This window comes from Candoia aspera, chromosome 1 (genome assembly GCF_035149785.1).
Source record: "Candoia aspera isolate rCanAsp1 chromosome 1, rCanAsp1.hap2, whole genome shotgun sequence".
NCBI lineage: Eukaryota > Metazoa > Chordata > Lepidosauria > Squamata > Boidae > Candoia > Candoia aspera.
In genome coordinates, this window is record NC_086153.1 from 2,260,546 (window position 1) to 2,285,491 (window position 24,946).

The 24,946-nt window shown below is 47.2% G+C and overlaps 1 protein-coding gene across 1 annotated transcript in view; it reads left to right on the plus strand.

Annotated features, from left to right (window-relative positions):
* LOC134491927 (active breakpoint cluster region-related protein-like) overlaps nucleotides 1–24,946 on the plus strand; it is a 171,760-nt gene that overhangs the window by 26,603 nt on the left and 120,211 nt on the right. Inside the window, exon 2 of the mRNA XM_063296021.1 lies at nucleotides 20,647–20,849. Coding sequence (XP_063152091.1) covers nucleotides 20,724–20,849 — 126 coding nt within the window. The 5' untranslated portion in view covers nucleotides 20,647–20,723. The remainder of the gene's footprint in view (nucleotides 1–20,646; nucleotides 20,850–24,946) is intronic.

The following is a 24,946-nucleotide window of genomic DNA, read 5'->3' on the forward strand; positions in this document are numbered from 1 at the left end:
CGTTTTCTCCCTCTATTTGCCAGTTATCCATCAAGCTGGTTGCCAAAATCTTGGTTTTTTTAGGTTTAGCTGCAAGCCAGCTTTTGCACTTTCTTCTTTCACCTTCATCATAAGGCTCCTCAGTTCCTCTTCGCTTTCAGCCATCAAAGTGGCATCCTCTGCATATCTGAGATTGTTAATGTTTCTTCCAGAGATTTTAACTCCAGCCTTGGATTCCTCAAGCCCAGCATGTCGCATGATGTGTTCTGCGTACAAGTTGAATAGGTAGGGTGAGAGTATACAGCCCTGCCGTACTCCTTTCCCAATCTTAAACCAGTCCGTTGTTCCGTGGTCTGTTCTTACTGTTGCTACTTGGTCGTTATACAGATTCTTCAGGAGGCAGACAAGATGACTTGGTATCCCCATACCACTAAGAACTTGCCACAATTTGTTATGGTCCACACAGTCAAAGGCTTTAGAATAGTAAATAAAACAGAAATAGATGTTTTTCTGAAACTCCCTGGCTTTTTCCATTATCCAGTGGATATTGGCAATTTGGTCCCTAGTTCCTCTGCCTTTTCTAAACCCAGCTTGTACATCTGATAATTCTCGCTCCATGAATTGCTGAAGTCTCCCTTGCAGGATCTTGAGCATTACCTTACTGGCATGTGAAATGAGTGCCACTGTTCGATAGTTTGAACATTCTTTAGTGTTTCCCTTTTTTGGTATGGGGATATAAGTTGATTTTTTCCAGTCTGATGGCCATTCTTGTGTTTTCCAAATTTGCTGGCATATAGCATGCATTACCTTGACAGCATCATCTTGCAAGATTTTGAACAGTTCAGCTGGGATGCCGTCGTCTCCTGCTGCCTTGTTATTAGCAATGCTTCTTAAGGCCCACTCAACCTCACTCTTCAGGATGTCTGGCTCTAGCTCACTGACCACCCCGTCAAAGCTATCCCCGATATTGTTATCCTTCCTATACAGGTCTTCCGTATATTCTTGCCACCTTTTCTTGATCTCTTCTTCTTCTGTTAGGTCCTTGCCATCTTTGTTTTTGATCATACCCATTTTGGCCTGGAATTTACCTCCGATGGTTCTAATTTTCTGGAAGAGGTCTCTTGTCCTTCCTATTCTATTGTCTTCTTCCACTTCCACGCATTGCTTGTTTAAAAATAATTCCTTATCTCTTCTGGCTAACCTCTGGAATTTTGCATTTAATTGGGCATATCTCCCCCTATCGCTGTTGCCTTTTGCTTTCCTTCTTTCTTGGGCTACTTCTAGTGTCTCAGCGGACAGCCACTTTGCCTTCTTGGTTTTCTCTTTCTTTGGGATGTATTTTGTTGCCGCCTCCTGAACAATGCTGCCAACTTCTGTCCAGAGTTCTTCCGGGACCCTATCTACTAAGTCCAGTCCCTTATATCTGTTCTTCACCTCCACTGCATATTCCTTAGGAATATTAGTGAGCTCATATCTAGCTGATCTGTGGGTCTTCCCTAATCTCTTGAGTCTGATCCTAAATTGTGCAGTAAGAAGTTCGTGATCTGAACTACAGTCAGCTCCAGGCCTTGTTTTTACCGACTGTGTAGATGTCCGCCACCTTTGGCTGCAAAGGATGTAGTCGATCTGATTTCGGTGTTGTCCATCTGGGGAAGTCCATGTATAAAGCCGTCTCTTAGGTTGTTGGAAGAGAATGTTTGTTATGCAGAGTGAGTTGTCTTGGCAAAATCCTATCACCCTGTGTCCTGCTTCGTTTTGTTCTCCCAGGCCATGCTTACCTGTCATTCCAGGTGTCATTTGACTGCCCACCTTAGCATTCCAGTCTCCTGTGATGAAAATAACATCTCTTTTAGGCGTGTTGTCCAGTAGGTGCTGCAGATCCTCATAGAACTGCTCTACTTCAGCTTCTTCAGCATCTGTGGTTGGGGCGTATATTTGGATCACTGTGATGTTAGATGGCTTGCCCTGAATTCGAATTGAGATCATTCTGTCATTTTTTGGATTGTATCCAAGCACTGCTTCAGCCACTTGACTATTAATTATGAAGGCTACTCCATTTCTTCTGTGGTCCTCTTGTCCACAGTAGTAGATCTGGTGGTCGTTTGATGTGAAGTGGCCCATTCCAGTCCCTTTCAGTTCGCTGACGCCCAAAATGTCTATCTTTAATCTTGACATCTCACCAATGACCACATCCAATTTGCCCTGGCTCATAGATCTTACATTCTGGGTTCCAATGGTGTGTTGATCCTTAGAACATCGGATTCGCCGTTCACCACCGGCACCGTCGGCCGCTAGCCGTCCTTTCGGCTTTGAGCTAGCTGCGTCATCACGTCTGGGGCTAGTTGAGCTCATCCTCTGTTCCTCCCCGGTAGCATTTTGACCATCTTCCGACCTGGGGGTCTCATCTTCCGATGGTATACCGACATGTCTCTGGTTGTAGTGATCCATTTAGTTTTCACGGCAAGAATACTGGGGTGGGTTACCATTACCTTCCCCAGGGATCGCATTTAGTCTGACCGCTCTGTCACGACCTTCCCGTCTTGGGTGGCCCTTCACAGTTTAGCTCACGGCATCACTGAGGTGCTCAAGCTCCAGCACCACGGCAAGGTAACGATCCTTTGCTGAAGAGAAGTGGGGTACAGTAATGTTTTTCATTGAAATTCCCTTCCTCTTTCCCTCTCCGAAATCCAAGTTAGCGGTCTCTTGATTTATTTGTTTACTGGGGCTTAGATGCTGCAGGATAAGTTTGACAAAAGCCAGCAAATCCCCCCCCAAAGTTTTGTCCACCCCACCCGAAGATGAATTTTTAAACAGCCCGCATTTAAACACGGATGGTTATTGGGGTGACTTCTTACGAATTTCTCAGCCAAAGTCCCTGGAGCCCTCCTGGAAGATGCTGCAGTTGGGACCATTTGGAACCACAAGAGTTTTTAAAACGGGAAGAGGATCCCAGAGGTCATTTAGTCCACCCCTCGCCCAACTTGGGATCTTCAACCACTTATGCCACTCAAATTTACTTAGCAGCTATTTCCTCCCCTGCTTTACTTCATTTAATGTAATGGGAATCAAATGTGATCTGGCATGCTCTTCTCCAATCTTTTTAGCTTCCTCTGAAGTTGAACGCTTTCCCTCCATCACGCACAATGGGTTGACTCATTGATTGCTGCTTGAAGAGTGTTATAGGTGACATCACACACTTCCCCTTGAGACATTTTGAGAATATTAAGATCACTCCAGAAAGAGAGCTACTCCACATGGCCTTCTTTTCCCCAGTTTTGGGGATCTTGGGATGGTCTTGGCTGACCTCCCCAAAGCCAAGCAGGATTGAACCTCGGCATTGTGCAGATGGGAGACCACCAGGAAGTCCTTGAGCTGTAGGCAAGTTGGGGAATTAAAAAAAAAACATTCTGGGAAGGGGCAGTGGGAAACCCCTCCTGAATTGCTGCCAAGAAAGCTACATGCAGAGCTCAGGGGAATCACTAGGATTCTAACTGAGCTGGAGGAAAAATTTATTTTACCCACTCCACAGGATGAGTGACCCACTGTAGTTTCCCCTTCAGAATTTAAAACCCTCAGCTTGAACTGGGGAACAAGCTATCAAGTCAGATCTGACCTAGCAATTCCTCTCTCCCAGTCAACAAAACTTGGAGAGTTAACATGGGTTTGAATGTTTACAATAAGAGTGTTTCGACTAATGGGGGATTAGAAGCCAGGAAGCCTTGAGTTCTAGTCCTGCTTTAGGCATGGAGCTGGGGGGAGTGAGTTGGGGCCAGCCCCCAATCTCAGCCCCAGGAAAGAAGGCAGCAAGCGCACACACACACACACAGGATTAATTCAAGCCTAGCATGTTCTGCTGTACAGGTAGTCCTCGACTTATGACCACAGTTGGGACCAGAACATACATCGCTAAGCAATGCAGTCATTCATTGAGTTGTGCCCAATTTTATGACCTTTTTTTGGTGCGGTTGTTAAGTGACTCCAGCTTCCCCCATTGACTTAGCATGTCGGAAGCCCCTTGGGAAGGTCGCAAACGGTGATCACATGACCCCAGGGTGCGGCGACTGTTGTAAGTGTGAGCCAGTTGCCAAGTGTCTGAAGTTTGATCACGTGACTGCGGGGATGCTGCGGCGGTTGTAAGTGGGAGGACTGGCCGTAATTCACTTTTTTCAGCGCCGTCATAACTTCGAACGGTCATTAAATGAATGGTCGTAAGTCGAGGACTACCTGTAGCATCTTGACTCTGATTAGTTTCTGGATCACTGAACAGGGTTACACTGTGTAACTCGATTAAATCAAGTTGTGCAAAGACCCCGCCGAGTCGTGGGAGGTCAACCGTAGCTTCTTCCCGAACGGCGCATCTCACCCCTGCCTTCACTGGCCCCTTCCCCTCCTGAAGCTGTAGAAATTAAAAAATACCTCTGTCCCCAGACCATCTGATGGAGAAATGCCTTGGGCAGGAATCGTTCTGGGGACTGGAAGGGTGGTCTGTGAGTACATATTTTTATAAGGCATCGAGTTCAAAACAAATGGCGGTTGTATATTTTCGCAGGTGGGCCAGACATAACATTTGGCTGGCGAGTCTCGTTTGGAAGGGACTGAGCTTCAAAATAGCAAGGGTGGGTTTTTCTTTTGAACGGCAGCTTCTCCGGGTTTAGAGCTGGACTGTTGAAGGGGGTCTCAGAGATCATAGAGACCAGCAGGCTCCTTTGCTATCTGAGTGCCTCCAAGGCAGCCTGGGCCATTCCAAAGAGTTGTTATTGCTAAGGAATTCCTTCTAAATAAGTGTTTTTCAACCTTGTCCACTTTAAGATGGGTGGACTTCAACTTCCCATGGCTAGCTGGGGAATTCTGGGAGTTGAAGTCCACACATCTTAAAGTGGAAAAGGTTGAAAAACACTGGTTTGAATCATTTTTTCTTGTAATTGGAACTGAAGCAGGTTTTTTTTCCTGACCTGGGGTCCTCCTGAAAGCAAAACCTGTTTAGAGGGTGCCCACAGGGGGCTGCATCCTTTTGCAAAATAGCCAAACATTCTTCCTTAAAATTGGACTTACTTCCCTTTCAACTTGGGCTGCAAACCAGGGCAGCAGAGAAAGGGGTCAAATGGCTGCACGAAAGATGACTGTTTGCCCTGGAACTGAGGGGCAGCGGGTGGGGGGACATCAGCAGCCCAGAAGTCCCACCCCACCCAGTTACCATCTGTCTGTTAGATAAAGGAATGATTCAGGAGCTGTTCCTTGGAGCGAGGAACAGATGGCTACTGAATAAGGAGGAATTCCTTGAAATGGGCTGCAGGTGGTCACTAAATATAAGGGTGGTCCTTGAATTAAGGAACAGGTGGCTTCTAAATAGGGATCAAGTGGCCATTTATGGGAGGGGACAAAGGGGAAGAGACAGATCTTTTAGCCACGTCAGAGCTCGATTTTGCTCCCCCCAAACTTGCCTCACCAAAGTGTTCCTGCTGATATTTACCAAAACTAATTGTGCTCCAGAGTTGTCCTGAAACTTTGTGGTGAGGATGATGCTTGGTTCCCCCCCTCCAAGCCCGTGTGGCCACTGTAGAAACTGGAAAAATGTCTGGGGTAGCGCTTGGTACAAGTAGTCCTCGCTTAATGACCATAATTGGGACCAGAATTTTGGTTGCTAAGCGAAGCAGTCATTAAGGGAATCTGACCTGATTTTACAACCTTTTTTGCAGTGGTCATTAAGCAAATCACCAAGGGTGTTTATTATTTATTTTATTTATTATTCAAATTTTGTTAAACAAACCACATGGTCATTAAGTGAATCATGGGGTTAACCATTGATTTTGCTTGCCAGAGGCCTGCCAGGAAGGTCCAAAATGGTGATCACGTGACCATGGGACGCTGGGATGGTCATAAACGCGAACCAGTTGCCAACTGCCCAAATTGTGGTCATGTGACTGTGAGGATGCTGTGACAGTTATAAGTGTGAGCACCAGTCCTAAGTTGGTTTTTCCAGCACCGTCGTAAGTCTGAACTGTCACTAAACAAATGGTTGTTAAGTGAGGACTGCCTGAACTTGCTACTTCAGCAAAAGGACGTGTTTCTTTGACATAAATCCAGGATTCTTGGCTAGTTGCTGCTGATCTCTGGAGGCTTTTAAGCAGAGGCTGGAGTCTGTATAGGATGGCGTGGTGTGTCCTGCCCTGTAGGCCAAAGGGGGAGTGGGGTTGATCTAGATGACCTCAAGGGGACCTCCCCCAGTCTAAAATGCTTTGATTTCAGCTTCTCCGAGCCAGCCTTGGGATGTCCCTGGGGCTACAGGTTCCTCTGGTCCTTTGGCCCAGCCTGTTGCCGGGGAACCATTCTTGGCTGGCAGCCTCTGGGAATCACTTTCCCAGAAATGCGTTACGTGCGCCCAGAGCCGCTGCCTTCTGGCGTTCCTGTCCTTGGTGTTTTATGGAAAAGGGCTGTTTCCTCGTTTTATTGGCCTATTGATCAAGTTGGGCCTGGCTTCTCTGACATTAGACCCCAGAGAAAAACGAGTTGGCAAGCAGGATGGGGGGGTTTGGAGGTTGGGGGAAAAATCAGGAGCACCCCAGATTAATGTAGGGAGGGGGGATGAGGGGTGCCACCGCCCACGGCGTGCATGGTGTGCCCGTGGAGGTTCTGCAGAACGGAGATGCCCAGCCTCCCAAGTGGCCTATTGCCTTCTCTGTGCTGGCGCATCGTGTCCTCTTGCCACCTCTGCGCTTGGTATTCTGCAGAGGGCTCTGCTCTGCGAGTGCCAGCTTTGCTCAGGAGGAACGGGAGGCTGGCACACATGGAGAGGCCTGGCAAGCGTGGCCCATCCCTGGATCCTGCGTCACCAGGGGTGGGAATCAGGGCCGTTGACTTGTAGCTACACCGCACGTCCTTTATTATAAACGGCCGTCCTTTATTTTAAAAAGCTGTCCTTTAGGTTGATTTCTTTTTCAAAAGCTCACTTTTGTCCTTTATTTTGGTCATTTAACTTTTTTTTTTAGATTTTTTAAATCCCGCCTTTTTTATTTTTATAAATAACTCAAGGTGGCGAACATCCCTAATATTCCTTCCTCCTCCTATTTTCCCCACAAAAACAACCCTGTGAGGTGGGTGGGGCTCCCTTGGCTGAGGGTGAACCTGCATCTCCCCTGACCTACTCCGATACCACATAGAAAGAAACACATGATAAAATGAGTAGGTTTGAATTATGCCGCGTTTTGTGTGAATGTGGCATTGAAGATTGGTTGCTGAATGCAATAGAGGCTTATATGATATTGTGAGAATAATGGAATATTTAGTGAATGTCTCAGTGTTGAGCAGGGAATAAGTCAATTAAGTGTGATGTCCTCTTTGTTGTTTAAAGTATTAACGCTGAAATGTAATGCTTGTGGCAATGTTAGAGATGCACTGGTGGGGTGCATGAATATACATGTAATTTTTATGCAGATCACGTTGTATGTTGTTTGAGAACTTGAACTATTTGCAGCAAATTTTAGATAGATTGTTCCATGCAACAGTGAGTATTGTCCCAAAACTAACATACTGAAAAGCAAAGTAATTGTGTTTGACAGAGAGAATGGAATGAACAACTGCAAATTTTACATAACTACTGAAAAACAAGAGCAGATCATGTTTCTCAACCTTGGCCACTTTAAGATGGGTGGACTTCAACTCCCAGAATCCCCCAGCCAGCCATGGCTGGCTGGGGAATTCTGGGAGTTGAAGTCCACCCATCTTAAGTGGCCAAGGTTGAAAAACACTGGAGTAGATGAATTTATGTACTTTAATAGAATAGAAAGGTAGAAAAATGGAAGGAGAAATTTTAGAATGTGCCTGCGCTGTAGAAAGATAGTGGGTGGTGTGCTGTGTTGTCTGTTGTGAGAATTGTCGAACAACGTGGCAACGGCCATGTATTAGAGTGAGCTTCTGCCCACAGGACAGGAAAATGAGAAGCGATTCTACGTGAAGAAACATAAATGCAGGTTGAATGCAGTGGAAACGGGGTACTTCGAAGCGTGTTTGGTAAATTAAGACGAGAGAGGAGGTTGCGAATCAGCGGCTGCTGGATGTAGGCGGGTGGAGTTGATGAGCGAAGCGGTGGGTGACAGACGGGTGACAGCAAAGATGGGAAAATGTTGGTGTAAACTGGTTTCAGCTCTGTTTCTTTTTTCCTTTATCTTAGGCCAGGCCTTTAATTTCTTCAGTTTGCTGTTTCTTTCTCCCTTCCTGCACTTTGTGTAGTGTGGCTGACGCTGCCAGGGACGTGCACAGGGGGCTGGGGGGTACAGGCGTGTTCCCCGTTGCTTCAACTGGACAGCCATTGCAAGAGATGAAACTGGTAAAGACTTTGCAGTTGAGTCTTACCATGGGGAGTTCATGTAAGCAAGAAAAGAAGAACAAAACCGTGCCCCGCTGGATGGGGCCCCCGGCCCGTCTCCTCCAGAGCCTCTTCTCCCGGGGGCCCCCCAACTGCACCGGGAAGCCCACCGGTCTCCCAGCAGAGGGTCTTCACAGCAGCCCCGCTAACAGCCCTGGATCCCCAGGACTTCCATGAATTGCTCCAACCCTTCTTTGAAGCCAGCCCAGCACCGCATCTCGGGGTAGCGAATTCCAAAGCTGAGTTATGCATTGTGTGAAATACTTCCTTTGGTCTTTCCTGATTCTCCCAGGATCCAGTTTCATTGGGCGACCTCTGGTTCTGGGATTTGGGGAAGGGGCTCCTCCTTGTCCACTTTATTCACACAGTGCATACTTTTGCACACCTCCATCATGTCCTCTCTTGTTTGCCTCCTTTCTAGGCTGAAAAGCCCCCAGTGTCGCAACCTTTCCTCACCAGCCCCTGGATCGCCTTAGCTGCCCTCCTCTGAAATTTCTCGAGTTCCACTTTTGGCAACCAAAACTGCATATTCCAGATGTGGTTGTACCGTTGAGCTCTATAAGGGCATGATGATGTTGGCATAATAACCTGGGCTGGGAGGAGAGAAATTTTCTAGGATATCTGACTTTCAGTATCCAGATGTTACCGGAAGTAAATGCTTTCATTTCTGTTTTTTGTGCATGTGCGGTGGCCATTATAACTTTCTCAGGCAATCTAAGATAAGCCACCCACTTCAAAGGTAATTTGGGAGGAAAACCCGTCTCCCTATTACGAGGCACCCTTGGGTCAAGCTCAGCTCCTGGGACACTACCGAGGAAGGGTTGGCCTCTGTCTCCTTTTCAGATTATTTTTCAGTTGGGATCTCCTGATGGTCTCCCATCCAGTACAAACCATATCTAGCTCGGCTTCTGAGAACTGTTGAGGTTAGCTAGGTGCTACAACCTCTGACTCCTTGCATTTTTTTTTCTTGGAAACGGTATGCAAGTTGGTGGACTTGCCTCTCCTTCCTTCTGGAGGTTTTTGCAACTTCCCATTCTAGCCAACAGCCCTGGCATCTCCTGGAAGCCTCCAATCCAAGGATGAACCAGGCTGGACCCTGCTTAGCTTCCGAGCTCTGACAGCGTTGGCTGGATTCTGCTGCCTGTTGAAAGTTTCTTTAGATGGATGCAGAATTTTGTTCCGTTCCCTTGAAAGCAAACTTCACCCCTGGGGTTAACGTGTTCGTTGATGAAATTGTGGGGGTCCTGTTCTATTTGCACTTATTGTTCTGGTTCTTTTAGTCCAGACTGCCTGTTTATGTGTGTTTAATTGTTTTTATTATTTTCTGGATTTTGTAAACTGCCCGAAGTCTAATGGAGTGGGTGGCTATAATCCACGTAATAAATTAAATTTAAATTAAGTTCGATTGGCCACCAGACTTGCTTAGCTTTCTTCCACCTGACTGTAAACAAAACTTTACAGGTAGTCCTTGACTTATGACCATTCGTTTAGCTACTGTTCGAAGTTACAACGGCACTGGAAAAAGTGATTTGCGGCCAGTCCTCGCACTTACGACCCTCACAGCATCAGCAATGTGGTGTGATGCCTGGGTAGAGGGAAGAATGGGGAGGGGAGGTCATTAGCATTCAGGTTTTGTCCTCCTCCTGTTTGTTCCACTTGGGCAGAAAAGGCCTGGGAGCTCCCCCCTGCTAGCATCCGTTTTATTTGCATGGGGCATCTCTTTCTGGTGGAAATTTTCCCCTTGATGGCTGCACCCTCCGGGAATCTGAGCTAAACTCTTGAGCCCTCTGGTTTGGCAAGGGGCTGTTTTTAAAAATGGCATCGTTTGTTCTTTCTTTCTTTGATTGGCATTCTGCTCTTCTGCCTGGCTGCTTTTAACTTGGGAAAGAATAAATCAGCAATTAGAACTGAAGGGAAGAACTTCCCTTTCCTGGCTGTTTAAAATAATACAGTGATATGATAAAGAGACCTGTGGGTTATTTAATGAAAAAAAATGATGCATGCAAGCTGATTGTGATAAAAGGAATCATTACTACTGTATTCTTGTTTAAAAGGGACCTGTGGGCTATTTAATTAAAGAAAGTGATGCATGCAAGCTGATTGATAAAAGGAATTACTATTTTTGTTGCTTTAACACAGTGTTTCTCAACCTCAGCCATGTGAAGATGGGTGGACTTCAACTCCCAGAATTGGCTGGCTGGGGAATTCTGGGGGTTGAGGTCCACCCATCTTAAAGTGGCCAAGGTTGAGAAACACTGTGTTAAAGGATCTGTGGGTTATTTGATGAAAGAAAGTGATGCATGCAGGCTGATTGATAAAAGGTTACTATTTTAAAGGGATCTATGGGTTGTTATCTAATGAAAGAAAGTGATGCATGCAGGCTGATTGATAAAAGGAATTAATGTTGTTGCTTTAAAGGGATCTCTGTGTTATTTGGAATGTGTGCCTTCCTGAAATCCCTCCTTTCTCTCTTGTAAGAAGAAAACAAAAGACGGAAAGAGGAATGCAAAGGGCCAATTAAGAAGTTTTTATCTGCCTCTCTTTTTTCATTATTCTACTGGGAGAAAGCAATAACAGCTGAACGCATATTGCCTGCTGTGGTTTTGTAAAACATGGTTCAGAGTTTAATGAGTTCTGGGAATATCTCCAGTGGCAGCTTATTGAACAAGCCGTGATTGAACCATGGCTTAGTACACTATATAAACCTTTTGAAGCTAGCCTTCTCCTACTTTTGGGTAGAGCTAGAAAGTGCCAGTTGCTATAGATGAGACAAACAGAGCCTTGTGAGTCACACAACCACCTTTCAGATAGGAGACAGTAGTTTGCCTGCTTATTTAAGTCCTGCAATTTTTCGGCTGTAACCTGGCTGGGGCAGAGACCTCTTGGTTGCGTGTTTGATCCCTGCTTTTCTGCTGGTTTTTCAGGCTGAGATTCTAGGTTCCCTGGTGGGTCGGTGGCCTCCTAGGCTTCTGGTCCAAGCCAGCATGATGTCATGCATCTCCCGGCACCCCCATGCAAGTGCTGTGAATGGCCCCTTTGCGTGATGTCATCTGTGTGATGTCACTGAACGCCCCAGCAGATGCCTCCAGATGGGCTGACCGACCTAGATCTTAATTCTAGATCCCAGCGCTGCAGGCCTGCTCTTCTTGGTGGCTGCAGGGAGCCAACCCCACTCCTCCCCTGAGATCAAAACCTGAGGACGTGGCTGCGAGAAAAAGCGGTTGCTGCTTGGCCTCCTTTCCTCCTCTTCCCCAACTTTCTCATTCATGTTGGATGGTATGCTGGGGGCCTCCTTGGCCTGGATGTTGTACAAGGATTCCAGAGGGAATTCACTTGGTCCCTGTGATGCCCTTGACTCTCTTCTTGGCTGCTGCGTGCGGGAAGGGGGCAGGATGATTGCATGAGATGTGGGGCATACCCAAGAACGGGGTGTCATAAGTTGGAGAGAGAATTCTGGGAGTTAAAGTCCCCATACCTTAAAGTTGCTAAGGTTGAAAAACTCCGATCCCGCATCTGCAGCCCAGTCTTCTGGGAAGACCATCTTCCCCTCTTGCTTGTCCCAACCAGCCGCGATTAATTGCCAAAGATACACTGGTTTTGGAGCTGGAGGTTTCACACCACGTGGCGGATATCTGCCGATTTCTCATGGCAAGGGGTGAAACAGCATCCTCTCCCTCCCAAATTCCTGGTCTCCTGTTCAGGCCCACATCCACCTTCTCCCACCGGGCATGCGTCTTGGCATCCCAGCTCCTCGGGGTGGTCCACCACCCCAGATAACACCAAGTTGCTCCGGGTCCTTCTTAGCGTTCCCCTTCCGACAATACCAGGCTGCAGTTCTTGCAAGAGACGCACCGTGGACAGGTGTTCACATACTTGGCACAGCATGGCTTGGACACCCAGCTGTGGCCGCCCAGAGATGGGCTGGCCTGGCGCGCCTCCTCCTCCCCCACCCTTGAAGGAGGGGCTGAGCCCCAGAGGCCCAAACCCCCTCCAGAGGCATTTTCACCGCCCCCTCCAAGAACGGACACCTGCATTTATTTTGCAAAGGAGCTTTTTTTAGATTCAGGTTGGAGCGATAGATTAAAGCTAGAAGACAGCTGAAGGAGTTTCACGGCCTCTCTGTGCTTACTGGGCTGTTTTGAGATCCTTTTAAACCACACACACCACTTTCCGACTTGCTCCCTGCACAGCATGTTAATGGCGGGACTTTGTTTCCGCCGGGCTTTGAAGGGGAGAAACTGAGTGCTTTGATGGGTGTTTCTTTTTGAAGCTGAGAACAAGTTGGGCAGAAGACTGCAGTGGTGCCAGGGGGCAGAATTCAGGTAGTCCTCCCTTAACAACCATTCATTTAGTGATGGTTCATACTTGATGGTGCTGACAAAACCAACTTATGGCTGGTCCTTGCACTTCGAACCTCACAGTGGCCCTGCAGTCACGAGATCACAGTTCGGGTACTTGGCATCCGGTTCACATTTATGACCGTTGCAGTGTCCTGTGGTCACGTGATCACTATTTTTGACCTTTCCAGCCAGCTTCTGGCAAGCAAAAACAATTGGGAACTGCATGGTTCGCTTAATGACCATGTGGTTTGCTTAATGACCATGTGGCTCGCTTAATGTCCACAGTGGTTCGCTTAATGACCACTGCAAAAAAGGTAAAATTGGGTCGGATTCACTTAATGACTGCTTCACTTAGCAACCAAAATTCTGGTCCCAATTGTGGTTGTTAAGCGAGGACTGCCTGTTAAGTGAGGACTACCTTTCACCACCTATCAGAGTGTGGCATTGAAAGGCAGATTTTTTCTCCTGTTTGGGTAGAAATGCAGACTAGGTGATTTATTGCATTTTTCTCTTGGACTGCTCTGGACCCAGATTTTCACAGATGACCCGTGGTAGGCTTGCACATTACACTGAGATGTTTTTGGGGGTAATCCTGCTTTATTTTAAAAGTTGGCTGGCGATGCACAGCATCGTAAGCCATAAGCCGTAGTTTGGAAAGCCCCCTGGCAGGTTTGCAGAATGCTAGAAGCCCAAACCAAGCAAATTCCATTAGCATTTAGTGCATACGTAATGGGAATCCATTGACTGGAGGCACGCGTTCAATTAGGCACATCCTGTATTTAGGAAACAATAATTGATTGGATGCCCGCAGAATGCTGAATCACAAAATAAGTCTTGCAATCAGAGGAGCTGGGTTCCCAAAACACTCTGAGCTAAAACCAAGCAAACAAGATTATGGCATAATGCAAGGAGGGCACCCAGCTGGAGAATGTCCATTGCAACATCATCCGAATACCTTGGAAGGGAGATCTCCCTGTCCATTCCTAGGTGCCCGTTCATCAAGAAACTGAATTTGGCTTAGTGAAAGTGCCAAAGATGCAGCAAACCTGGGCTGATCAGCAAACCGAGATGCGACGGTTTCAGCCTGGGGGTCCTGATTGTGCACCAGATACCTTGGGATATCAAATCTAGAATTCCCTCCCCCCCAGCTTTTGATTTATTTAGACCAGTGTATCTCAAACTTGGCAACTTTAAGACGTGTGGACTTAAACTCCCAGAATTCCCCAGCCAGCATGCAGTAAGATGTGTAGACTTCATTTATTTATTTGAATTTATAAACCACCCAACTGCAGTGGACTCTGTTGTCAGCTCCCAGCATCCTGGCTGGGGAATTCTGGGAATTGAAGTCCGCACTTCTTAAAGTTGCCGAGGTTGAGAAACACGGCTCCAGACTGTGCATCAACCAGCCTCTGTGCCTTTTGTCACGCCACCACCTGCTGCTGTCATTTTGAGGGCCTTCCCGTTTTGCCAGCCTTTAAATTGCAGGAAAAAGGGCTTGCTGCACATGCTCCCCAAAGGATCTGGTGCCTGTCTTCTCCGCTGGCTGCCCCTCTCGGAGGCCGCACGCTGGGCGAGCCTCACTGACTGATCAGGAGCTGCCCGCCACCTTAACCAACCCGCCCTGCCAGCCACCTTTACAGTGGGAAAAAGCATCTTCTGCCAATGGAGGACCCCCACCCCCTGCTGCTTTCTCCTTCCGTACGTCTCCCTTCCAGGGAGGGCAATTGGGCGGCGCAGGCGGGCCTGTCACGCCACCCCCTCCACGGGTACCTGTGCTGCTTCCAGCTGCAAGGATTGCATCAAGTGGGATGTGAGAGGAGGCGGTTGCCATAGCAATGCCCCAACCCTCAAGCCAATAGCAAGAGAAGGGATGCGTGGGAACTGATGGGGAGGCTGCACCGCAGCAGAAGGGTGCTGGGTTTCATGACAGGTCATGGACAAGGATGAGAGGCTCTGCTTGAAGATGGAGAGACTTTAATGCAAAGATGCCTTTCGGGAATTTGGGGATAAGGATGTGCTTCTGGGCTAGCATCTCCCCCCACCCCACCCCGTCTTTAACAGAAAGCAGTCTAAAGTGAAATGACATTTTCGTTAAGTGGACCCTGACCCCTTGGGAATAAGCCTCTGGTTAAGATGCTGGTTTGTTAAAGACGGAGGCTGGCAAAACTTGGGTGCGGTTAATGTCTGCCCAAAGTAGGTACGGATCGGCTGCAACTTTTTCCTCCCTTGCGAAGGAAGGAATGAAGGAAGGAGGGAAGCGCTCCATCCTGAATTTTGGCACCCCCTGCTATGCCCCTAAAGGTCAGCTAGTTTAACGCTTAGGGGAACAAAAAGGGGATTTTAGAGGAGAGAGATCTGCCTCTTTTGGCATTCCTGACTGCACAGAATAATTTGCAGAAGAGAGGAAGGTGGGTCAAAATTGTGCTTTCATGAATGATGGCTGGCTGGCTGTCTTTCAGAAGAGGAAGGGGCTATATTTTGGTGGCCAGCTCTGCTGTTTAATTTCCCCTGCAAAAAGAAAGTTTGGAAATGCTTTGGGGCCCTTGAAAATGCCTCCTGTGGAAGTGCCTTCTTCTCTGGAAAAGAGAATTTACCTGTCTGGTTCACCCGTTTTTCACCATATTGTCCCCAGACACTTCTTCCAAAGAATGCCATTCCCCCCCCTCCCAATTCTTAGAAAAGTGCAAGGTTTTTATCCCATCGTACATAGATATTTTAAAGTTGCCAAGTTTGAAAAACAGTGATCTAGGCCAACCTCATCGCCAGCATCTCCTTAAAAACAACGAAAGGGACCCCATCGTTTTCCAAGGGCAGGTCCCAGAACTGCCAGGCCTCTTTTTCTCATCAGATTTCCCTGTGGAAAATGCTACAGAGGACTGAGATGGAAAGCCAGTGACTGGAATGGGTGACTCAAAAAGTGAGCCAAGCTACCTTCTGCAGTGGAGTGTGCTGAAGCGGATAGATGAAGGGTGCCCAGGCTAAATCCGGAGTCACTTAATTTGAATAGTGGAGAAATTTTTCTCTTTCAGAGAATTGGAATTTGTTGAATGGCAAAGCTGAAACTGCTTTCTTATCGTAGCCTGTAAACAGAGTGATGATCGGAGGAATTAATCTGTGCTGTTCCTCAAGAGATAAGCAATCAGGGGTTTTTAGGGGCGTGTGTGAACAAACCATACCAAGGGCTGATTCAGAGCTGCAAACACATTACCTGACCTCATTTTTCATCTCAGCTCACTTCCCGGAACTTCCGAGTAACGAGTGTGTGTTTTTTTATTTTATTTTATTTTATTTTATTTTATTTTATTTCATTTCATTTCATTTCATTTCATTTCATTTCATTTCATTTCATTTCATTTTATTTTATTTTATTTTATTTTATTTTATTTTATTTTATTTTATTTTATTATTTTATTATTTTTTATTCAAATCTAATTACCGCCCAGCTCCCCAATTTTATTTTATTTATGAATTCACCTACCATTCCAGTCCAGGCAACTTTAAGCAACGGACACAGCCAGGGCAAGTAGAACAGTAATGTTCGATAACAGAAAGGCAACCAGGTAAAAATGGTAATTGCTATATCATTATACATTTTATAATGGTACACCGTCCTAATGGGTGTAATTCCTGACATCGGAAAACAGGAGAGCGCTTGCATCTTCTGGAACAGCTGCACTTTTACAAGCTTCTGGAAGGCCAGAAAAACGGGAGCTCAAATAGAGTGTCTTTCACCCCTTACTCTCACAACAACCCTGTGAGGAAGGTCCAGGCTTCCAAGATTATGCAAAAAATGTTGTATAGCTGGGCGAGAATTGGTTTGCTAACGTCACAATGGCTGCTGCAGGCTAGAGATCTTGGGGCCACGCTCTTAAAACTCCTTAGCCATGCTGGCTGAAAATTAGGGGGGCTGCCATCCCAGCAGTCGGAAAGTTGTTGAAAGCTACAATCGCTGTGCTGTTTTTTTGTTGCTTGTTGCTAGGTGTTTTCCAAGCATTGCATTTGAGACAGGGGGTTGGCAAAACACCCAAGCAAGCTCTTCCAGCATTCACACATGCACGCAGGGTCAGAGATTGAACAGACCCAAGTACAGGTAGTCCTCGACTTACAACCACAATTAGGACCAGAATTTCCATCACTAAACGAGGCGGTTGTTAAGTGAGTTGCACCCGATTTTACAACCTTTTTTGCCGCAGCCGTTAAGCGAATCACATGGTCTTTAAGCAAATCCAGCTCCCTCCATTGACTTTGCTTGTTGGAAGCTGTCTGGGAAGGTCGCAGATGGCGATGACAGGCCCCCGGGATGCTGCAACCTTTGTAAATACATGCTGGTTGCCAGGCGCCTGAAATTTGATCATGTGATTGCTGCGACAGTCATAAGTGTGAGGACTGGTTGTAAGCCATTTCTTTCAGCACCGTCGTAACTTTTAACGGTCACTAAACAAATGGTCGTAAGTCGAGGACTACCTGTAAAGAGTGCCCCACGTGCTTGAACACATCTAGGGAACCCCTCCCCCTCTCTGGGCAGTTGGTCCAATTGTCCAGCTGTGTCTGCTCTCCGCAAGTGTTCCCTAACATCCAACTGGAATCTTCCTTCCTGGAATTTAAGTCCGTTATCCCACATCCTGCATTTGGGAACCGGAGGAAATGGGTCCTAGCCTCCTTCTGCATGACCTCCTTTCGGTGATGCTGCCGCCCGCCCACCCCGTCACTTTTCTCATTTCTCAACCCTCCCCCGGCTCATCTTTTCCTGCTTCTATTTCCTGATGAATCCTAGAAGCAAAATTGCGATGCAGTCAAATTCCCTACATTTTATTTCCTGTAAACGGGGCGCTGGTGTGGTTTCTTCCACACACCCCGCCCCAAGGGCCCGGGGTTGGTTCAGCCCCCTGCCCCACTTTCACAGTGGGGAGGGGTCCCGTTTTTGCTCCTTCCCTCCCTGGACGGGCACGCTTCCTTTCCAAAGCTGACCCAGTTCTGGACTTGGACTCGGTGTGTCCCGCGGAGGTGTGTTGCGGAGGGTGTTGATGGCTCGAGGATGCGTGATTAATTGGGGGGGAGAAGGTTAGGTTGGGGGCGGTGTGGGTGGCTGGGAGCCTTGGAAAGGCAATGCCCAGGGGGAATGGGGGGGAAGAATAGCCACGTTTCCCTCTCTTGCCACTACTCCGTTTTTGTGCCTCTCTGAATTTAGGGTATCCCCGTGCCGTGCATCTGTGACACTCTTTGAAATATGCAAAACATGGTTTCCCTTGCGGGAAAGTCTGTGTGCCCTTTTGCAGAGCAGGGAGGGGGAAGCAAAGTCTGTTCTCCCCCCCACCCTGTTCCTGGTTGGCTGATTCTTTCTAGCCACCCCTCCGCCGTAAGGTCACCAGCTGTGGCAGTGTGGCAGACCGCTGGAGAATCCACAATATATTTGTCTGTTTACCTGCCTGATACACGTCGTGGACTACGCCGCTGTGTCGCTCTGGTCTTTGTGGGCTGTGAGGATCTGGCTTCTGCAGTTTTCCCACCTCGTGTTGTAGCTTGCGATGCGTCAGGCTCCTAAACATCAGTCTAGGTCAGTGTTTCTCAGCCTTCGCAACTTGAAGACGTCTGGACTTCAGCTCCCAGAATTCCCCAGCCAGCACTGACCTAGAAAGCAAGGTTCACACGGTAAAGGAGACAGCGGGAGGTTTGCACTTCCGGACTTGCAAGATTGATGTCCGCTTCCCCAGGTGGACCAGACAGGAAACACGGCCAGATGAGCTAATCTTACTTTACTGTAAAGCTACATTGATACAAATCTCCTTTACAGCCGGAGAAACCAGGGAGGGTCCCTTCTGAGCCTCTTTTTCCACCCATTATGCAGCTGCAGGCTCTGCCCTCTCTTATCTGGCCGTTCCCTCAGCAGCATCTCTCCCCCCCCCCCCAATCTGTCTGGTCTACCTGGGAAGGCTGACATCAGTCTTGCAGGTCTGAAAGTACAATCCTCCCCCACCCGTCTCCTTTACAGCCTGAGAAACCAGGGAGGGTCCCTCCTGAGCCTCTTGCCCTGTTCACTATCCAGCTGCAGGCTCTGCCCTCTCTTATCTGACTGTTCCCTTGGCAGCATCTCTTCGCCCCGTCTCCCAAGGTCTTTCCCACACAGCATTACAGCCATGCAGAGTACTGGGAGAGTATTCCTGAATGGGGCTGCCACGGAGAAGGCCTGTCTGGCCCACGAACCTCTGGATTGGGGGGAAGCTCTCAACAAGCCCTCTCTAAATGGCCAAGCGCGTAGAGCCAGGGGCACGACTGTGAAGAAACTATGCCGAAACAGTTAGAAAAACAGAACTCCGCTTTAAGCCCGGGAAATGGAGAAAGTGTGGGAAAGAGGGAAAGAGCAGTGGTTATCAAACGTTTTGGTCTCAGGACCCCTTTAAATTCTTAAAAAGGATTGAGGACCCCAAAGAGTTTTGGTTTATTGGGCTATATCTATCTATATTTACTGTGCTAGAAACTAAAACTGAGAAATATTAATACATTTACTTATTTGACTTTGCGGGCCCACTGAAAGGGTCTTGGGGACCCCCAGAGGACCCCAGACCACACTTTGAGAACTATAGTACTGGAATATAAGAGCAAGGAAGGGAAAAGACAGTCAGGCTTTCAGGATTGTTGCCAGCCCTTCGAGGTAGGCCAGGTCAGAAAACAGACTCTATAACAGTGTTTCTCAACTTTGGCCGCTTTAAGATGTGCGGACTTCAACTCCCAGAATTCTCCAGGGCCGTCCCCGGGGCTCTCTGCAGAGCCAGACGAGCAGATCCTGCTGGGCAAATCGGCGCCCAATAATATTCCAGCCCCGTGCCAGATCGGGCGTTTAATTAATTAGGATTTTAAGCCCCGGGCTGGTCGCGTAACATGAACACCACGTTAGGGCGAGATGACGTTTTCTTGGGTTCAGAGTTTTATGTTGCTTTTTCTGTTTTCCTTTTGGTAAACCTCTAGGCATCCTGGTGGAGTTGGTAGTACACAAGCACAGTAAATAAACCAGGATAATGTACAAGTTGTCTTTGGTGAGGGCAGCTGAGAAGGTACTAAAAGCCCAGAGAGATGTTTTCTTTGCCAGGTGGTGTCTTTTCCACCCAGGACCCAAAGCAATGAAGCTGAAGCCAAAACATATTTAAAAAATAAAAATTGCTGTGGGCAGGTGACTTCCACACAGTTTGGTTTGTCTTTTGATAACAATATGGAAGTGATTTGCTAACGCTTTCTTCTGGGATATTCTTTCAACTTTTCACTCCTGGGATCTCCTGATGGCCTCCCATCCAAGGACTACAGGTGGTCCTCGCTTAACAGCCATTTATTTAGGGATGGTTCGGAGTTATGATGGTGCTGAAAAAACGACTTACAATTAGTCTTCACAAATACGACTAGCACCATCTCTGCAGTCATGTGATCACGATTTGGGCGCTTGGCAACTGGTTTGCATTTATGACTGTCACAGTGTCCCGTGGTCACACGATGGCCATTTTAAACCTTCCTGGCCGGCTTCTGGCAAGCAAAATCAATGGGGAGCCATGTGATTTGCTTAATGACCATGTGGTTCGCTTAATGTCCGTAGTGATTCACTTAAAGACTACCTCAAAAAAGGTCGTAAAATTGGGTTGGATTTGCTTAATGACCACTTTGCTTAGCAACTGAAATTCCAGTCCCAATTGTGGTCGTTAAGCGAGGACTACCTGTAACTGGGTTTCATCCTGCTTTGTTTTTTCCCAAGATCGGCCAAGGTTCTGCCACTTGCATTAACATAAAAAATGAAGTCTTCCAGAAGCTGAACTTGATTCCTGCTGTATCTGGGTAATTTTCATGGCCCAGTACAAAAGCGTCCTCTTCTGAAATTGGGGTTTTTTTTCTCCCCCCCCCCCCATTAAGAGGGTGGCTAAATCCCAGGTCTGTTTGTATCCCTGCCCTTGCTCACAGCCAATCCTGGTTCCTTCCTTTTCACAGACTTCAACTACGGCACGGAGGAATACGATGCCGAGGGCAACCAGGAAGTCAGAGTTCGGCCCGGCAGCTCTGAGACTATGCCGTACATTGACGAGTCGCCCACCATGTCCCCCCAGCTCGGTGCCCGCAATCCGGAGGGCGACAACGTGGGAGGGACCTCCCACGGCGTCTCCCCCACCCCCGCAGATGGACTGGGCACGGTGGTGAGTGGCATTTCTGTGCTTAAATGTGGTGCTGGGATTCCTTCCAATCCTCACTATTTTTCTTTCGTTGGATAACTAAAGACACTGTTGTAAGATATGCACCGTTCCAAGTAATGCACCGTTTTGTCCTTGCTGAGTCGAGATTCTGTCCATTCCTGTTGGGTCCAGATGCTTCTCCAGACTTTCTGGGAGGGCATTGAACGCACCAACCGTTATTGGTACCCTCACAACTTCCCGTTTCCACCTTTGCTCAATTTCTGTTTGAAGGACTTTAGATTTCTCCACTTTTTCTAGTTCTTTCTCCCCGCCCTTTTATCTCCAACTCCTGCAAGGTCAATTATTATTATTATTATTATTATTATTATTATTATTATTATTATTATTATTATTATTTTGGCAACTACAGCCAAGCCTGTCTTATTATGGGCTAAATGTTTGTCCATATTGGAAGCTGGACGCAATTTCAAAATTCTCGGTCTTGGCCACTTTTTCACTATCTGATTCCCCCAGTTTTTTGTTGCTGGTGAGTTGCAATTCCTGCTAAGACTCCAGGGAACAAAGGGGGACACCTTAGGGCGTCCTTTCAAATGTTCCATCTGTGCCATCTCCCCTCATCCACACCCCGGGGGTTCAGCGCTCTCCTCCTGTTCTTCGCCGGACCAGCATTTACCAGCGTGCTGAGTTTTCCCAATTTCAGCTTTCTTTCCACTTTTAGGTAGTGACCGTCCCAAGTAAGGCGACCTTTTGTCATGGATGAGTCGAGATTCTGTCCGTTCCTGCTGTGCCCAAATGCTCCTCCAGATCTTTTGGGATAACATCAAGCTCACCAGCCACTAATTGGGATGAAGATGATGTGATGCGCGGGAGATAGACTAGGAGGGGACAGGGGGAGCATCACTGTCCAGCTGGCTGAAAATTTGATGGCAAGCCTCCTCTTCATTGGCGGACCCGAACCAGCAATCTCTAGGCATCTTGGACTGCATCTCCCATAATTCCCAGCACATTGGGCTTTGCCATGCTGGCTGGTAGATGATGGGAGTTGTGGTTTAAGAGTTTGATCAACAGGTCAGTGGTGTCCTCAGCGGCTTCCCTTGTTTGCTGGAGAGAATGGGGGCGTACATAGCTTGTTCGCATTCCCGGGGGCAGAAGATGCCTCAATTTGTCCTGACTTTGGGCCACGTTGCTGGAGCGCTGAGTATTTTGTCCCAAGATCTGATCCCCTGAAACCTCTCTTTCCAGCTCGGGACGTTTTGCACCCGAGACATTTCGCACACCCCAACGTAGGAACGGAACCAAATCCCCTTCCCTAGCCTTGCCCAAAGGGGCTGCGATGAAATGGGGCGGTGACCGGAATTGCCATCGTACGAATGCACGTCCACCTTTTTATCTCCCAAGAACAGCTATTAATATGGTGCCGTCGGAAAGGTATTCTTGGAAGATCTTGTCCCCCGTACAGCGAGATGGTTTTCACGTGGGGTGGGGGGAGAGCTGGTGGGGAGGACGCTTCCCTCTCGAAATCTGAGCAGGGTGTTGTTTTTGGAGAATTCAGGAGGTTTTGGGCTTCTAAAAGAGCAGGCGCTTTGGTGAAGCATGGTAGAAAAGCTGAACTGCAGAGAACGGATGACCCTTTGGAGGCCTGCAGCCGGGAAACGCAGAGATAAGGGATTTGCCTGTGCAGCAGGCAGGTGAGCTGGCAAGGTAGGGCCCCTTGCCCTATTATGGGATGGGGCCACAGGGCTCTCTGGGCGAGTGCCTTGGGAATATCCTTTATTTGCTAGGGAGCGACATGCCTAACGGCGAATGCAGTGACGTAACTGGAGGGAGGCGTGAATGGTTGCTTGCAGCGGGATGTCTGAAGGGGCCAGACCAACAGATTTTATGAAAAGCTTTTGCAAAAGCATATGCTTTTAATAATATCTGTTAGTCTGAAAATCAGACTCCTTCTGATTTTAGATACCATAAGCCAGTGTTTCTCAACCTCGGCCACTTTAAGATGGGTGGACTTCAACTCCCAGAATTCCCCAGCCAGCCATGGCCGAGGTTGAGAAACACTGCCATAAACTAACATGGATGTCTTCCTACAATTACAATAGAATAAAACTTTTCAGGTATGTTTAAAATGTAGGGTTCTTATCAATCTACCTGGTTCGGGGCAAATGAACTGTTTCTGCCACGTCTCTCCACAGATTAAGTTATATGTTTTTAAAATCAGCATTGCGATCCTAGTATTATTATTAACTTCATGGCCATTATTGTTATCCTCATCATTTCCATTATATTAATTATCAAATCACTGTTACATGAAATGCTGAGGTTGAAAGATTAGTCCTGTTTTAAAGGCATCAGAGAAAATGAAGGAATGAGGTTTATACTCTCTTAATCAGAACAAAATAGGCCTCGTTGTCCCTTGCTGGTCTTGTCTGTGTCTGGCCAAAACATCTGGAGCACATGTGTGCTCCCAGCAACTGTCTGTCGATTGCATTTATGTCCCAACTTTCATACAGAAGCTTAATGCTGTCTGTGCATTAAGTGCTTCTACCTCCCATTTTTATCCACAACAATCCTATGAGGTAGGTTGGTGGAGGTATAAATATAATAAAATATTATATTTATATATTATATAAATGTTGGTGGAGGTATAAATATAATATTATATCCTATATAAATATAATAAATAAAGTTTTCTTTATTTTGTTTTTGCAAAATCCAAAGTCACTGAGATTGAATAGCAGTTTGCTCTCTGCAAAGCTGGGCTTTTAACTCAAGCTTTCAGTAGCCAAGGCCCACGAACCCCACCAGCTTGCCTGGGATGGGAAAGGTGACAGCTCCACCTGGGGATGGTTGGCACCGTAGCACCCCCTACTGATTAGGATTCTAGCTCCTCTTGGGTTTTATATCTATTTATTCTATTTATATGCTTAGATTGTAATTTTAGGTTTATACGTTTTTATTATCTATTATCGTAAACCACCCAGAGTCCCTCGTCGGGGGAGTAGCTGGTGATATAAATTAAATTAAATTAAACAAACAAATAAATAAAAAGTCTCCCTGCCCGCCTTTTCTGTGTCATGTGCCCTCAGCTGCCTTTTTTCCAAACTGATTGATTGATTGGTCAAGTCCTTTTCGGTTCTTAGCAACCACGTCCTGTAGTAGATTGATTGAGAAGCTAGAGGAACTTTTTCCAAACTAGAAAGTCCCCAACATTTTGTGCTTAAGGTTCAAGGTGCCCAGTGACTTGGTTACTAAATTACCTGGTGGCCTTCTTACTGTTTTGCAGAGGGAACAAGGCATCTCAGAGGGAGAAAGTTGTCTGGCTGCCTCATTTACTGGAGAGCAGGGAATTCAATCGAGTGCTTCCTATGCTCTGTGGCCTGGGCTAGCTGCCCCATCTGGTGGTCACAGCTTGGTATTGCACTTCCTTTAATTACACCCCCCCCCCAGACTTTCTAATTTAAAAATAAACTTTTAACATGAGGAAGTTTGGGAGCTAGGGGGCAGACGCTTGTGGTAGGGAGGTGAAGAACAGAGCATGGGGGAAAAAACTGCCAACCATAACTGCATCTTTTTGCAAGGAGGCAGGCTCCCCTAGAGGAGGAACTTCCTTGTTCTGAAATGTCACATTCATTCTCCAGTTTGGTGGCTTATGGAGTCCTTTAAGCAGCCAGACTAGTTCATTTTAGCTTTTCGTTTCTTTGTGGGCTGTGTGAGCTACAGTTAGTCTAGACCAGTGTTCCTCAACCTTGGCAACTTTCAGATGTATGGACTTCAACTCCCAAAATTCTCAGCAATGCTTATGCTGGCTAGGGAATTCTGGGTACTGAAGACCACCCATCGGGAAGTTGCAGAAGTTGGGAAACACTGGCAAGACACTTCCTCTTTTAAATGGGCTTCCGTTTAGTCTGTCTGAAATGTTTGCAAATCTGCTCAATTTACCTCCCACTCTCTGCTAATATTCTTAACTGGACTTACAATTACTTCCAGTGCAAAAGGGCATTCGTTTTCCTGCCTTATTCTCGGGGTACTTGAGAATTTCCTTCAAATTTCTCTTGGTGGCATTTTTCTGCTGATTTTCTTGTCGGAAATAGTGGACAATGCTC